At 34.8% G+C, this 17,689-nt stretch overlaps 2 protein-coding genes and 1 non-coding gene across 11 annotated transcripts in view; 1 reads left to right on the forward strand and 2 right to left on the reverse strand.

Moving 5' to 3' along the window:
- Nucleotides 1-9,120, reverse strand: part of crb (cell polarity complex component crumbs) — a 30,124-nt gene extending 21,004 nt beyond the window's left edge. For 3 of the 4 annotated variants that reach the window (XM_033328168.2, XM_033328167.2, XM_033328170.2), the window contains exon 1: nucleotides 8,834-9,120. In XM_033328168.2, coding sequence (XP_033184059.1) covers nucleotides 8,834-8,858 — 25 coding nt within the window. In that variant the 5' untranslated portion in view covers nucleotides 8,859-9,120. The remainder of the gene's footprint in view (nucleotides 1-8,833) is intronic. The other variant, XM_033328169.2, reaches the window with a different exon arrangement.
- Nucleotides 9,121-9,757: 637 nt separating this feature from the next.
- On the reverse strand, nucleotides 9,758-9,829 carry TRNAH-GUG (transfer RNA histidin (anticodon GUG)). The gene has a single exon. It is a non-coding gene; the product is annotated as a tRNA-His (tRNA).
- A 638-nt stretch (nucleotides 9,830-10,467) lies between these two features.
- On the forward strand, nucleotides 10,468-15,796 carry LOC117153800 (serine/threonine-protein kinase GD17699). Of its 6 annotated transcripts, XM_033328182.2 has the most exons (7): nucleotides 10,468-10,770; nucleotides 11,301-12,323; nucleotides 12,397-12,574; nucleotides 12,661-12,954; nucleotides 13,041-13,283; nucleotides 15,311-15,373; nucleotides 15,638-15,796. In XM_033328182.2, coding segments are annotated over exons 1-6 (1,773 nt in total). In that variant the 5' UTR covers nucleotides 10,468-10,768; the 3' UTR covers nucleotides 15,344-15,373; nucleotides 15,638-15,796. The 6 variants fall into 6 exon arrangements, with proteins under 6 accessions (XP_033184073.1, XP_033184067.1, XP_033184068.1 ...); XM_033328176.2 differs by having other exon boundaries at nucleotides 13,617-15,796; XM_033328177.2 differs by having other exon boundaries at nucleotides 13,620-15,796.
- The last annotated feature ends 1,893 nt before the right edge of the window (nucleotides 15,797-17,689 follow it).

Raw genomic sequence — 17,689 nt, forward strand, 5'->3', positions numbered from 1 at the left:
CGAAGCAAAGGCAACTTTCTCAACAATTTGTGAGAAAACTGCGCCTTTGGGAATTCGTAATCAGCTTATGGAATATCTTTGCCGATCTAAAATGTACACCTTTCTATTAGTATTTTCCTCGTTTCATACATTTTTTAAGCTATACTTTGCCATGTTTAATACCCTTTTAAAGAGTTAAATAACGTGTATAATTAATGCTGAATGTAGTCTTATAAACACGATCGTTACAAAATTTAATGAATTTACTTTGGAAACTGCCAGGTGCACGCTCGCCAAGGAACGCTTTGAAAACACATTCACACATCCAAATACATACGTGCGATGAATACAGCACGGTCTATGTTACATTAGATAATAACAATTTCTTTAACTACAGAATGAAACTATCGCCGCTAGTCTAAGCAATAGCTTGAGATAATACTTCTAGAAATGCGTACGCGATTCGGACGAACTTACTATTCTCATCGAAATATATTTTAACAGAAGCTCTCATCGACTAACTTTACTTTCAGATCGTCCATAGTTATTGTCATTATCGTCCGTTAAAAAAAATTAACGTGATTATATCTGACAAAGACTTTTCTATCGCAGGGAGAAGTCTCGAACCTTTTGATGTTCGCTCGACGACTGATTGAAACCGATCATCAACGGTTCGATATCGAAGAACGTTTAGATTATCGGCGCTCGGTCGGCCACGAACGCCGATCACTGAAACGAGTCCTCGAGGAAGGTTTTCGCGTTTTATCGTCCACACTATCTTCTCAACGATTGCCAGATTGTGGGAAGAAATCCCTCGAGGATCAAAGCTATAGATCGATTTGCGCAAAATAGAAACAAGATGAAACTTATGAGAAAAATGTCTGTCGTCTAGAAGCAGATTGGAATAACGACCTTGGTATACTGCAGCGTGCATGGTTACAATGCTGAGCGAAAGGCGCGTTACTAGAGCTTCCGGTTCTCTGTGATGTCTCGAGAGCACGTTTCGAGCAACGCTGCGTATATTCGCTGCACGACATCTCCCTTTCGTAACGGTATAAACTTTTACCACAGCTTCTCAGGATCATCGGTGTGGATCAGTGACCGACCCGACGCCACGACAACGACCCATGAAATCGCTGCCTGGTCGAAGGCTCGACCAGAACACTGTCGCGTACACTCCGGGGTTGTAACCATGAAGGTTACACACTTTGGATTCCTCGTTTCTCTTCTTTTTCTGCATTTCAATATGCCATACAGCCCGGATTTCATTGAAACTTTTACGTCCCGGATTCATTCGCAAGACAACTAAGCGAAGCCACGTTATTCTGTTTTAAGTTAGTAGCTTTTAGAACTTTTTTTTACTCGCAGTACGATTTCAAGGATGAAGTTTTAGTCGAGTTGACGAACAATTACGTCCATTATGATGGTTTTCGGAACTTGAGAGAAGCGACGATAACTATATAACGTAAGTTTAAATGGACGTGTGAATATTATCTTTAACGTAGAATGTCCAGGTGATTGTCATTATTAAAGCGTTGCTAATTCGCGATATAATTATCGTAAAGCAATTTTTATCTTCAATTACGTTTCGTGCTAAGAATCTTCAACTTTACTTTCACCTACTTATTAATACATAAATGTTCGGAACATGATTTTACACCGTGTATGCGTTACATAAACCGTTGTTTTCTAGTTATTCACCTTTACAGATTAGCCGATAGAACGAAGAAAACGGTAAGTCCTTATTTTCACAGTTATGCTTTTTAAACGTTGAATCAATCTCCATATGTAATATACCTGTATCTCTTAACAAGCGTGGAGGAAACGCTCGATATACGAAGATCTACACGTGTTAAAAACTTGGAACTAAAACTAAAGAAAAGGAAAAAACGAATGGAATATATGTATAAACGTTCTAATTAATAATTCGCTGTAGAATAACATAAGTAACAGTGTACAACTTTCTACGTGAAAAAATATTTGAATTTATATTTGAGATACATTCGAGATATATCAGAGATAAATTTAACAAAGCAGATGGAAGAGAATGATCGTCTGTCTGAAATTTCAGCGCTGATATTTTAATCATACGCCGAAGGCATAACTCTCGTAACGTGCCAATTATTCTAGCGAAGAAGAAGAATAAAACCAAGGTATAATAATGCCAAGATTTGGACTGGTTGGCTAAATCGCGAGCGTATTGAAATAATACCTTCCATATACATATACGCGCCACGTACCACGTACCATTGTCTTCTGCCTCACCTTTAAAAACGACACGCTCTGAAAAAAAAGCTATTCCGAGTGTGTGACACTCGAACGAAGAATGACACGGGAACTAAGGGAAAAAAGGGTGTCGTTTCTTACATATGAGAGACTTGCATTTTAAACGGCGACCGCTTTGCATTATGTATAGGCGAAATTTTACAACGATAAAAACCCCACATGCGATCGTTGATCATTGTAATTTATTTCTCTCGGTTGACCGACATTATGTTAGTTAATTTAAAAGTGGGTAGTAAGTGAATGAATTTAGATTACGGTAAAATTATAAGTTTGTAACTTGATAGTACGTTTCTCGATTTAATAACCATCTTAATATATGGCGGCAACTATCAAGTATCAGTTTGATATAAATAAACACGTAAGTACGATTAGTACAACTACAGAAAGCATAAAGTATAATTAGTAACAAGTAATCGCGAGTGTAAACGAAGAAATATGATGAACGACAGATTCGAAGCTAATACATACGTATATATGCATGTATGTATATATATGTTATACGGAACGTATAAATGAAATACCCAAGTGTGTGCTTTATTTGAAAAGTGTGACACGCGATGAATGGAATTCGCGAAAATCGTTTTATGAATTTATCTGAATGTGAAGTTTCGTTGAATAGAATTCACAAAGGAAATCTGTGAAAGTATCGGTTTTCCAAGTGAAACATATCAACACACATACGTGTATATGCGTTCCGCGAATAACAAAGCTACTTCGGTCGATGTAGAAAGTTCGCGTAGGGCTTCAGTTTGAATGGGCACCGTTTTCTGTAGGGTATTAAATGGGATACGACTGTCTCGTAATATAGATAGAAAGCTAATATGCTATCGCAAATTATATGAATTTTAGTTATCGAACAACCGATACGATTATACAATCGATTATACAATTTGCACACGTATCGCGTCTTTTTTTTCAGTTCTAGCTGTAAATCCTTCGTCTGATAAAATCTGGCACAGGGTTGTGCAGAAGAAAAAGTGGCACAAGGATACGCAGAACTCGGTATTTTTTCTTTTTTTTTTTTTTTTTTTTTGTATTCGTGCGCCTCATTTCGCGTTTGACGAAAGGAAAAAAAACAGAATAGTTGGAAATCTTGCTTGATTTTCCAACCACGTCGACGCTTCGGTCAACGTAAACGGAAACTCAACGGTACGAGACGCTATTGCCCTACTTTAATACGGTTAAATCATAAAACCAGTCTTCCTATTGTTAGAAAAATTAGAGCCGCAATGAGTCACGATACCAAGATGCCTTCTGGGTTTCACGCGGTTTATCTAAATGCACGCAAAACGCATTTACATTTCAATGGCGTATTCGTAGGTAATCCTAAGAGCCTACAGAAATTCCTTTGAATTGATAAGGAGAATCCAACAGCCGCTTCAATAGAATTTCTTCGTTACGAGACATACCTGTTTATACGTTCGTTCAAGAGAAACCAATTTGGTATATGACACGCGTAAAGGTGTGAACTTTGCTTGTGTCGTATCACACGAAAGTAGCTATATTTTCATCTTTGTAAAACGATAAGCGTATCTGAAGCTGAACTGTAAGGCCTGATACGTATAACAGGCACGTGTTGTTTTGTAGCCTAACAATATATGTTTAGATTTAGAGAACGAGATCGTACCATGACGCAATGTATACTATTCAATCACATGTTAATCCGTTTTTCAATAAAATGAACGTAAATCAAGAGCAATCGATCGCGACGATATCTCTGTTTTTTGTTAAATTACAGAATCGGTGTAATTTAAAGATAGAAATGAAGTTTAATATAATTAATAGACGATTGATTAATTAAGTAATTTGTTTTCACGGTACAGTACGTGATTTGTAAGAAATCTTTTAGGCGATAAATTTCATTCACAAGTTTATCGACGATTGGATGCATTACAAGAGGAAATCGGAGCGAAACAATTGTTATACAGGCATAAGATTGAAATGAGCGTCGCCCTAATACCGCAGGTTTCGATAACATTTTCTGTACATATACATTTCTGTATGTACATTCTGTACATTTTCTGTTTCTACAACGTTGCTCGGTGTGCGATGCGGGTCGATGGAAATTATTTCGTGTGTTGCACATTTACGTCGCGACGCCACGTACATCAGCATAATTGCTATACGTAGACGAGTTATGTGGTCTGGTTGAATCCAACGAATCGCAAGAGGCACAAATATGTAATTACTGTGGCGAGAGAATTATTTAATAATTAAGTGAACGGACAAATACGTAAATTGTAGAAAAACGATCAAATACAATAAGTCGAACATCTACCCGTCGAAACTGTTTCATTAACATTAATAAACTAGTGTCACGATTACGACCAAATCATTTTGTAGAGAAAGAAGTTTTTCTGATCGTAACTTTGTGACGAATATTGGTTTAATAGTTTCGAAGGAGGATATGTAACAACATGGAGCATTTAATTTAATTTATTTAGCATTTAATTTATGTAGAGCTGAAGAGAATTATCAGAGAAAATTGAATGGGTTAAAAATTAATTCTTTTTTTTTTTTGCACTACTTTGATAGGCATCGGGTCACTTTATATAGGTATAACATGCAAGTGATTCATATCGAGTTACAGAAGGAGCGATCTCATATAATATTTCAACTCATTCGTTTCGTATTAGCAATGATATTTCCTCTTGAATTGAATATAAATTACGAGAGCGCCTCGAAATTGCATTATATTTAATTCTCGAAAAAAACAAGATATTCCCAATTTTCTAATCAACCTAAATTCAGTGTACAAATAATATTTCTTACTTTTATCTATGATAGTGGCAACTGCATAGTACGAGAGACGTTTCTACGAAAATTTAAACCCTGGTTTCCCTCTTGAGACATAGAAAAACAAGATTACGAATAATGCCATCGAAAGTCCAGGGACAAGAAAGTAGAGAAGACAATAATACTAAATGTAGCACATGGCCTCTGAGAACCTCTCTAGTGTCCTGTCCCCGTGAAGAAAAACCTTTTCCGAAACTGAAGAACCATTCAAGATTTGTCTAGTGCTTCATTCTGATGATAACCAGACGACTGGGGCTATCGATGCACGAAGCGCATCTAAGTAAGCGCGTTTCTAAGTAAGATTTACAAGATTTTCAAATACATGTCCAAATTTCGAGATCTTCAAGTTCTTACGTATTTAACGCAATACGAATATTATCGAAGAAATAAAATCGTACGTTATTACTTTAATGTATAATATTATTGTTTAAGGATCAACGATGACATATTTTTTTTTTTTTGTTACAAATGTTCGTTTCAGTAACGTTAATAGAACGTAAAATAAGGTATAATAAAAGTTGTTTGGAGCATAATAACGAGGAAACGGTTTACCTCGTACAAAGCGTATAAGGAAGCCAGAGAATCCAGGAAGTAATGACTAATACAGTTACAGTAAAGTTAATCAAACCTACCGTTAAAGGAACGTAACTTGGGTATTCTACGACATTCTACGCGTTACTGTAATAACAAGGGCATCGGTATTGCTACTGATATATAAAAAGATCAACGATATTCATCGACTGATACGCAGTAAGTATTGCGTGAAAAATTCCTTAGAGGTATCGGAGGAAGAACAGAAAAAAAGGAAGAAGAAGAATCGCAAGGGAACATCCTGGGAAAGATACGAGGATAAAGCCAGGAATAAAGAATAGGAAAACTACCACTGCATGTACACGTAATAGTAACCATTTGAAACGTCATTAAAAAAGTAATCTGGAATGTTAAAAAGTAAAAAAGATGAAAATCAAAGACAAGCATGGAATCCGTGTCACTAATTACATCGAGTTCTTCATTAGCGTAACTTATGTCAGCGACAATACCTAATCATCGTGGCAAAGCCACATACGAAATGAACATAGAGGTGAAATAAAATAGCCAGAACTACGTTCTCTCTATTCGTTGCGCTTCGATGACCCCGAAAAAATGCAATCTGCTGGAATGTTGAAGTTGCATTCGACGAATGCATGTAACACCAAAGAAGGAGCCCAATGCACATGGAATCAGCTAATTCGAATTATATCGAACGGTATCCAGCTTCGAAAATCTTCCACACGTTAATACAGAAATAATAAGTCGGATGATCGTCGTTCGTTAATGTCGAAGCATTGTTGAAACCGACACTAATGAATCCGTGAAAACGAACCATAAATTATCGCTTCAGCTGATAAAACATTTTCGTATCATCTTTATCTTCGTACTCGATAAAAAGAATTGGATTGTTGAGAATTTCCCGATTAAAATGCACGTATCTCCGTTTATTTATTTCCACATTTATTTCAATTTCTATTGCGAGTTAAATAAAAGTAATTTCGTTAATACTCGGCTAATGGGAAATCTTTAAATGCTTCAACTGGAATTTAAACGTATTAACTGTTTCTAATTATAGTTATGAGCCATTATCATTCAAATATATTATCTCGCGTCGATAAATAACATTTTTTCTTATAAAGACAATGGTATCGTTCTAACCAAATTCACTCTTTCTTTATCGATCCTTTAATGTCCGTAAGTACCATACAATACATACGCAAGAATGTTTATCAGTTTCTTGCTTGTACTACCTCAAAGAATTAGAAGAGATGAGAGACTCGATAACAACGATTTGTTCCATACATTAGTCACAACAGAGAAGCAGATACTATACGTTTTCTTTTAGAAACGAAATAGCTTGGTTTCCTTTAACGATTCAATGGTAATCGCTTTTTCAAGGAGTACGTTATTTTTCGTCAAATTACTCGAAGCAAATGCGGTCGAATGTAGCGTCGCGTCGGCTGCGGAAGAAACGGTCGCGGTAAAATTTCTCAGACGTTGAATAAAACGATGCACTTGTTACGGAATCTACTCCACTCTTTTTACGCTGACGATAAGAAGAAAGGAAAAATGATTATGGCTAGCATCGTCCGGCAGGTATAACGACGAATGTGGAACCTCTGTTCTGCGCAGTAGGTTTGCATGTATAGAGTATATAAAATGCGTGTGTCGTTTGAGGCACGCACCTGAGCGTGAAGCGAGGGACCAACGTTAATGCACCGACCTGGCTTCCACCTGCGCTAGACGAGTCGAAATGTTTTTCCTTTACTAAGAAATCCGTAGGTACGCCGACCCTTTGGACGCCGTGTACTTAGGCACGATCCCTCAATGAGAGAAAATGCATTCCGGCCAAAAATTCTGACCGCCATAAATTTCCTATGTTATAGACATGCGCATAAAATATTTCTAACGATTCGCGTTAATCTCGAGAATCGCTCAAGCTAATTAGCATTAATCGAGAGCAAAAAGCGTAGAAACTGACTCCGTTCTTGCGGCGCTAGACGCTGTTTTCAGTTAGCGAAGACTTTTAAAAGCTTTCACGAATGAAATTACGAACACAAGAGATGATATAAAGGGAAAGTAACCTAGAATACTCGAGACTAATTAATAAGCGTGATAAAATTTCGTATAGGATAAAACTGCGCTACGTTTTTACGCGTAAAGGAATAGCAAAGGGAAGCGGTTGAACAACGCAAGATATCGCGATTGTAAGACGATCGATATCCTACTGGTCTGTTTTACGAATACGACATCATACAGGTATATCGAGGCATGAACTTTTCCCTTGTTAGATGCGTCTTTCACGTGCCGATAATTACGCGTGCAACATTCTAATGCTTGGATTAATAGGTTTGATTTGTGAAACAGAAATAGCGTCTTACGTGTCTTTCCGTGATTACTTCGGTTGTTAATAGGCTACCTGGTCATTGCACCAACATTATCGACCAGACACTCGTAATTCCGTATTTCCTTCTTTTACTTATGAAGCGCTATAGCCAGCGATCGAGTAAATCGAAATAATATTTCAGAGCTAAGAATCACAAGAGGAAACTTGGACGCTGTTTGATGCCGGATGCTGGAGACTTCAACACGCCGAGCAAGATCCAGCGATCGTTATTTTACATATAATGCATTTAATTCTATTCAATAGCAAATATATATATATTTATATATATATAGGTATATATACCTATACAACTGTATACAAGTTACGAAAGCAATACATGAAGAAGAACAACAAAGAGGGGGAATATTTGAAAGATACCTAGACAAATGTCCGACAAGTTCGAGGAAAGGAAGGCTTAAAGGTACGTAGAATTCATAAGAAGCGAGAAGACGTTTATTTTAGTCTATCCTGGTGTAGATAAAGCAGTAACAGTACTTCAGGTAGACTGTAGACGATCAGGTGTGCGGAACGGTTTGGCAGGGCGGTCTCCCCACCTGTCACGAATTCAATGCTACTGAGTTCATCGTTTGCGTTGATCCACGTAGAAATTTGAACGACAACGCAGCATAGGTTACCCGCCACTAGATCAAAAAATCAATACACGATCGAAAACATTTTATTTATTCGTACGGCGTTCAGCGATTTAATTTAACTCGATAAAATTGAAAGGTTTGACGTTCTGCGTTCTAGATCTTGGGTCGTAAAGCGAGTTGCAGGGGCCGTAGCGACAAGCAGAGAGAAACACGGAGTAAGAAACGACGCGCGAATGGCGAACATGCCCGGGGCCTTACTCACCTGCCACGACGTATCGCGCCCGCATTGTCGTTGACCGGTCTAAAGATCTGCAATCGAACTCGAGGACACCCGCACTTACGGCGTCTCTTGTTGCACATTCACTCGCGAGACATCCTCGGTCACCGCACTCGTCCCTTTTATTTTACAGTGATTTAGGAAAGACGCACGCTTTTGCTTTTCACGCACTATAGAGCGGCACTGGTCGCTTCGCTCCTTCACGTAATACATCCACCCGCACCGACTATGACCGTCGAGAAACACACACCGAGCGAGACTGCGGCGGCTCTTCTGGAGAACGTTCGGTTGCTATTGTGAAATCTCCCTCCATCGACTCTGAGCACCATCGCCACGGCACTAGCATGCTACGGCCCTGTGTCGTTACCAACACCGGCTGGATCGCTTCTATGTCTATCTTTCTCTTGATCCTACTGCCAGGTGCGGACCAATCGATCGAACTCTGACAATTTTTCAATGCATTTTAATCCAAATTCAATATAATTGGATATCGTAGTATGCCACATCAATAATATACAAGTTTTGAATATTACGATTAATATACATGAAAATATCTTACGAATTATTATGAAATTATCAATGCATATTTTCATATTTGTTTTTAAACGATTATAGTTGTATGAAGCATTACTCGGGTACGAGATACTAATATAAAAATTGGATATTTCGGTGAAATAGAAAATCCTGTTTTAAAAATGTGAGTATAAGCATAATTACTTATCTTAAAACAATTCAGATATCACTTTACATTAAATAAGAGTTTTTACCTTGTTTGATAAGTTTCAACGTTTAAAAATATGTTTATTGATATGTACAATAGAAGTAAGAAAATGATATGAGATCCTAGTTATTTGTTTTGAAATGAAAATAAAAAAAAACACCTCTTACCGTGACAATGCCGTTAGACATTGCCGTGACCAGGATTCGAACCTGGGTTACTACGGCCACAACGTAGGGTCCTAACCACTAGACGATCACGGCTAACAGAGGACTTGTAAAACGTTTCTTTTTGGATAGTTTTATATGTTACAACAATACAATCTTAAACTCTTTTATATATTTCGTATTACAAATTATTTAATATGATTATTGGATTACTCTAGGATACTTAATAATAATATTAAGTAAAATAAGCGAATGGTGATAGTGACTATGACTTTTGAAGATTATATTGCCCTCTATGTATACGCTTACAATCATCATATCTTACCGACTGATTTTTAAATTGTTATTATCTTTACTATATCTTATATAATTTAAAAAAGAAACTATTACAAAAGATCAAGTGAATTATCCTTGCTTTTTAAAATACTGTAATTTATTAAGATATTTTCGATAATGAAATTATATATTTGTTAATAATTGTTAATACTATTATAAGCCTAAATATTATGCATTAGTTTTTCAACTACAATTTGTAATATATTTAATTGTTTAATATAATTATATATTTACTGAAATAGAATATAATAGATAATGCATTTTGCAGGGGAATAAGTCATAGATACGCATGTTTATATAATGAAATAATAATTAGTTGTAATTACGTTAATAAGGAGTTATCTGTTCGGTTATTCATTTTTGTCCCACCCTTTTAGTTTCTTTACACTTCCGGTTCCGATCTTCCGGTTTCTCTCTGACAAGCTACTTTTCTTATATTGCTTATATGTCGAATTTGGCAGTTCAAACTATTTTGCGCGCAGAAAACAAAATCAGTGTGTTACGATACAAACGAGAAGCATAAAAAATTGTATGAGACTTAGATATAACGGAAAAGGGAATTCTGTTCGTGTAATACGAAAGCGAGATTTCTCGCTTTTATTATCTAGTATTCACGTCATGGTTGCTATGAAAATGTCACTTCACTGGTGATTCATTTGTTCATTAGCTGGCATTTCTTCTGTTTTTTAATAGAACATAATGTAAGTACATACAGACTGTTTCATTGTTATCAAATTTGAATTACGAATAAGTAACGTTGTGTATTGTATTAGTGTTTATTTGTGTGCTGTATTTGTGTACATAGTGATGTAGTTAAAGAAGGTTAAGTAGGTTAGAAAGGAGAATAAATATTCCTGTTATCAAAATGTTACATTTATAAAAACTGTTACGTGTAATGAAAAGTAAAAGAGTCTTGAAATATCTAAAATTTTATAGGTTTATTCCTATATTTATATACAACTTTCGTTGTTAAACATTTACCACGATGAAATAACAGGAAATCTTTATTTATAACTCCATCGAAAATATTTTTCGTTCGCGTAATCGATAATTAATGACAGTAAAACAGCTTTTTGTACGTATTTTTCGTAATTTATACTACATAAAATAGTAATTTTCGTAATTTTATGAGAAATATAATTATCTTATAATTGTACAATGCAACCTCTTGTTACTCCAATATCTTATCATTCCAATAACATTATTTATACTAAAAACATTTTATATTTAGGATGATGGAAGAACCATTGAGTCAAGGTGCTTCACCATCTGGTGATAGTAATTTTTCTGGAAGCGGAGAATTAAGTTCCACTACTATAATGAGTATAGATGAAAGAATGTTGGATGTTAGCTCACGGCATTCTTTAAATGTTCTTAGAACACCTCCAACCAAGAAGGCAAAACGAGTGAGATTTTTTAGAAATGGAGATAAATTTTATACTGGTATTGTGATGGCTGTGACTCCAGAAAGATATCGCAGTTTTGATAGTTTAGCATCGGATTTAACAAGAGCTTTAATATCAAGCGTGACTCTACCTAATGGTGTTAGAGCAATTTATACTATGGATGGGAAAAAAGTTCAAAGTATTAATGATTTAGAAGATGGTAAATGTTATGTGGTTTCTGGCCAAGGAGAAATTTTTAAGAAAGTGGAATATTCATCTACCAAAGTAAGAAGAGGTAGTTCTTTATCTGGATTACCTCAATCCCCAGCAGGTACTGGTAGACAAATAAGTGCAATACCACTGTGCGTAAAAGCAAAAATAGTCACTTTAATAAGACATGGTACAAAACCTCGTAAAGTTGTACGTCTTTTACTAAATAAAAGAAATGCTCCAAGCTTAGAACATGCAATGGAAGCAATTACGGAAGCTGTTAAGTTAGATTCTGGAGCAGTAAGAAAAGTCTATACACTCTCAGGGCAACAAGTTACCTCATTGGAACAATTTTTTGAAAATGATGATATCTTTATAGCTTATGGGCCTGAGAAGTCAAATCAGGAAGATTTTGAATTAGATTTTGAAGAATCTAAGAGTGTGCAAAGCTTCCGAAGATGTCCATGGACATCAAAGAGACAAATTGGCCCAATGCCAAGAATGCCACGTAAATCTGGAAAAAAAGTGCTTACTACACCTCAAGTGAGGACACCGAGTCCTTCTTCGTTAATATTACCACAACCACTACGTTTACACTATGCAGTAGGACATGTAATTGGAGAAGGTAACTTTGCAATTGTTAGGCATTGCTCTCATAAGTGAGTATTATAAGAAATTGTAGAATATTAATAGCTAAAAATAATAAAAAATCTATCTAAAAATATTTTATAGATCTACAGGTGCAGAATACGCAATGAAAATTGTAGATAAGTATAAATGTCAAGGTAAAGAAACAATGTGGGCAAGCGAAGTATCAATTTTACGACAAGTTTGTCATCCAAATATTATTAATTTAATCGCGGAACAAGAAACTACTGATCAACTGTTTTTAGTCATGGAGCTTGTAAAAGTACATTTGTTCACAAATATTTCTATTTTAAATATCAAAAATTGAAATTTATATCAAGAGAATACTCCGAATTTGCATTATTTTAGGGTGGTGATTTGTTTGATGCTATTGCTGCAGCAACAAAATTTTCCGAAAGTGAGGCTAGTGTAATGATTGGACATTTAACATCTGCATTAGCTTACTTGCATTCACACCAAATAGTACACCGTGATGTTAAACCTGAAAACCTTTTAGTTGAAATGGATGGAAATCATGTTAGATGTTTAAAGTTATGCGATTTTGGACTTGCTCAAGTTGTAAGGGAACCTTTGTACACAGTTTGTGGTACACCTACGTATGTAGCACCAGAAATACTTGCAGAAACAGGATATGGTTTGAAAGTAAATTTATTTTCTAATTAGATATATACAATTTATTAATATAATTTTAGAAATATGAAAGACAAAATAAATTTATACCATTTTAGATTGATGTATGGGCAGCCGGAGTAATACTGTATATCTTACTTTGTGGCTTTCCACCATTTGCTTCTCCTGAAAATAAGCAAGAAGAATTATTTGAGCGTATTTTAAGCGGCCAGTATGACTTTAGATCTCCATTTTGGGATGAGATTTCAGATTCTGCTAAACAATTAATATCGAATATGCTCCAAACACAACCTGAACTGAGATTTAGTGCAGAAGATGTACTTGATCATCCATGGCTAGCGGTAATTGTCATTATATATTCTATAATAGAAAATTTATTTTATTATCTTGCATGGCTTACCATATTTTTTTTTTTAATTGATATAAGATCGTACTAGTAGTAGCCACATGGAGAATTCTTCTTATGATTATATACATATACAATTTTTTAATTATTTATAATTTCTTATCAATTTGCTTATTAATTATAAATTCACTGCCATGCAAAATATGCTCACTTACTATATGGCTTCATTCTTAGTTACTTGAACACAATGCTAGGAAGGCTTCTGTAGTGGTTTGCTGTATCTGTAGCAGTGCTTTTGTTTTTCTTTTGTCCCGCCTCTGTATATCAGCAGAGCTTTCTAGGCGAACAGACCACAGCATCAACACCTACCAACGCGCCGGAGCAACACTGGTATCAGCGTGAGCCGATAAAGTTGGCAATTTTTGAATTTGACTTCTTCAAAAATCCAGTTCAGGGTGATAATTCGCAAGATGAAGTTCGTGATGCTCCTGATAGCAGGACAAATGTTAAAAACAACCGGAGTGAAGTTTTATCATCAATCGAATCAAACAGCATTGATTTATTTTACAACAAAGTTCAGAAAAATTAAGTTATGCTGAAGTTGATTTTTATAACAGAAACTCAAATGATAAGACTTGTGTCTTCAGTCAATCAATGAACGATCTTATGAACAATTTAAATAAAAACCAAGTTTACTCTACCATTTAAAAATCATCGCATAGTAAAACTTGTTTGAACAGTATTCAGATGGTTAATTCAGTGTTATTAGATAGCTATTAAAATACTCTTAGAATTCAAATTATCGTGAATTGTGAAGATAATTCACTTCAAGAACATATGTCTACTTCCAATAGAAAATAAACTAATTTCTTTACAAGAATTCATAATATTTCACGTATTATGTTGAATATATGAATCAGCAGCATACCTTTAAAAAACTTAGTTCAACTAATTTTGTGACAATAGGACAGAAATATAAGTAGGAACGTCTATGAAAATTTAACAACTTGTGAAAATATTGCTCCAACTCTTAAAAGCTAAGATGTAAAAAACCTATCATAGTTTTTTAATTAATTGGTAATTTAATTAGTAGTAATAGCGATAACACGGTTAAGCAACTTTGCAACTATTCAATGTTACATGAAAACAAAGATCAAGTTCTGAACTCCAAGATCAAGTGAAAATTCTGGAAATGCTAGTTTCTATTGTGATCAAGAACCGGAAAATGATAGAGTGTGTGATCTACATGAAACTAGGTGTGTAAATGAAGTTTTATAGTTGAATCATGCAAAAAGTCTTTTTTATAAGCATGAAAAGTAAACAACAGAAGTATCACAAGCTCCAACAATTACACACAATTATCACAAGCTCTAAGTAATGTACAACAGCTCCCAAAAGAATTCGAACGCCTACATTTGCGACTTTCAACGAGCAAAATATATGTTAAAGTGAAACACTTGAGACAATACTGAATTTTTTTAATCTGGAGATTATATCAGTAAAATTATGAAATATTTTAACGATATACACAGTGCATTTATTACAAACACGATTCATCTGTGGATCATAAAAGTATTCACACGTACAAACGCATGCATATATTACCATTGACTATGTATTATCTTATATTAACATTTAGTTCTTTCACCTCTGGCTGTAACAATATCTTTAACTTTGTTTTCTATACTATGAAGTAATTTTTTGCGATATTTACAATAGAATTCCATATTTTTATAAATCTTTCTTTGAATACTTCTTTCCTATTTATTATACATATAATTATGTAATGACCTACTGATTTCAGACCATAAATGTTATTTATAATCAATGTCTGGGTTTTATGAGTATTTAGGATGCAGGGTATATTATGTAGTATCTATTCTTTTAAGATTCAGTCCGTATGCCTCGGAAGTAAGAATGTATTAATAAGCCTAATTTTTCTGCACTCTGTTTTAGACTCTCTTAACATATATGTAAATATGTATTTCTTAAAAATTCCATCGATAAATAATAAATTTCCAGTACCATTGGCTGCCACACGACCTCGCACCATGACAGAATCATCTCCATGCTTTACTGTTCGACGTAAGTTTCGTATTTCTATTTCGATATTCGATTTTCTTTACGTATAATTGCATTCATCTATTAAAAAATGTTAGATTTACTTTCGTTCGTTCTCACTGCTGTGATTCCAACTTCTTCGTACTCGTAGCTTCTGCAGTTCGATAAGTACACGTAAGAATAATACGGAATTAGCTAAACATAAACGATTTTTTACTTTGTCATAGAGATTCGTTGTAAACATAGCTTAATTCTAAGCGTTCGAATACTTTTGTGATCTATCAATAGGTATAACACTGAATGCTGAGAAGATGACTAGGCAAAGAAGTGCGGATCTGATTGGTCATTTCTGATAGACTCAATAACACCTACCGATCTGTGCTTGTAATTACCATACTGTAAATATTGTATATGTCATTAAATTGAATTCTAATTTTACCGATATAATTTTGAGATTTCCCTTTTGCTACAGATATATTGCATTGAATACGTGCTCCAGTTTAATGTATACACATGTTTCCTGGTTAAAACTTAAGCATTCGAATACTTTCGTGAGTCATTGTATTTCAAACCTTAGAAACAGTTTATCAAAGCGATATTCAAATATGAAATAGCCAAAAAGTAATGTAAATCCAAGAACTGCTGGAAGAAATAAAAAGTTTAATCGTTTTTCATCGTACCACACAGTAGAGAATTTGGAATTCGTTGTAAGCGAGAGAGTGACTCCTTATTATCAGAGTGTGTAGAAAATGTTTTTCTACATATGGATTGTGAGATGAAAAACGGAGAGAGAAAGGTATGGAAACTAAGAAAAATATATATGCAAGATTAATCAGAAATATAATGAAACATCGTTAGGTATAAATAGATAGAAAGACGACGTTACAACATAGAATTCAATTACAAGAAAAATATAAAATGTCGAAGGTCAGTTTTAGATAGTACAGCAGCTGCCAGTAGATGCAAGTTGAGCAAGCAGTGTGTTCACATCAGATTTAACATTGTAAATCCAATTTTAACGACCGATAGAAGAATATTATCGTAATTAGATATATTTATACGATAAAATACGAATTATATACGTGAAAATTATCGCGGAACTAATCCGTTGAAGAGTCCAAAGTTTTAAGTAATAATTACTTTAACGTAAGTGCACAAAGTCGATTTAACCAAGGAGGTGACGTCATTTGTTCGTAGCTCTCGAAGACATTGATCGCGAATCAATAATTCAGATTAGAACAGGTGAGCATCACACATAAACAAGACATGCCAAATGCATTTAAGTAGCTTATCTTATATTTGATATCTATTGTATGTAGTTCAAGTATTGAATTAAACTATATGTAGAAAATGCTTTATCCTTATCAAGTTGTAAGTAATTAGAGGAACATGATCGTAGAGTGAGGCGAAAATCGTATCGATAATAGAAAAATCCTTGTGACAAGTGACAGAGGGCGACAGTGCGAGAAATTACGAATATTTGTGTAGCTTGTTGCATATGCTTGCTCAAAGGTAATTCAACTATCGCTAGGATAAATATTTTTATAAAGCATCGCGCGTGGGGTATTATTAAGAGCAATAAAAGCGAAGCTGGTGATAATTAGATCAAGGAACCTTAGAAAACATAGTATTGGGTATGATAATCAGTAAAGAAGAATTTATTCGATACATAATGCTTTTCATATGAAATTATTTTTGTAGAAATTACGTATAGTAAATTTTACGTGCATTTTTCTCCCTTTGTCGCTTGATGATACTTTTGTAGTTACCCCGCTACAATTTCCATATTTTTTAATGGAATCATTACTATGTACTATAACGATGTACATATATAATAAGTAAGAAGTTTATAAAATATTATTTATATATATATATAAGCATTACCATTATTGCTATTCATTTTCATAATTTGTATTGTACGTATGAAAAATTAATTTATCACAATACTTCATACTACAATCGATTTATATATCGTACTTTTTTATCGTTAGCACGATTAATTCGTACATGTATACGCGGTATTATACAGATCAATGCTGTCCATGGTTGAAGCTCCTCGCGTGGCTTTGTCCCATCTTCCGCGCTATCGCCATGAACTAACGAAAGAAATCAGAGAAAAGAAACCGAACAGACTTAGTACGATCCTTGTCATTTTTCATAAATCTCGTTCGTAAACTAAACCATGAAACTTTGATTTTTGCGGGAAGCATTTGTATCAGATGCGTGTGTATAGTGCATCGGTTAGGCGTCCCTGTATCATAGTGACAAAGTCAAAGCAGGAGAGACTCTCCAAGCTTCGTAGCTTATCGTGGACAGCATTGGACGTAGATTATAGAAATT

Source organism: Bombus vancouverensis, chromosome 3 (assembly GCF_051014615.1).
Source record: "Bombus vancouverensis nearcticus chromosome 3, iyBomVanc1_principal, whole genome shotgun sequence".
Lineage (NCBI taxonomy): Eukaryota > Metazoa > Arthropoda > Insecta > Hymenoptera > Apidae > Bombus > Bombus vancouverensis.

Coding starts and splice junctions, on each gene's coding strand:
- LOC117153800 (XM_033328176.2), top strand. Junction 12,324..12,396: donor GTTAGGCATTGCTCTCATAA/GTGAGTATTATA, acceptor AATATTTTATAG/ATCTACAGGTGCAGAATACG. Junction 13,284..13,616: donor TTGATCATCCATGGCTAGCG/GTAATTGTCATT, acceptor TCTGTATATCAG/CAGAGCTTTCTAGGCGAACA.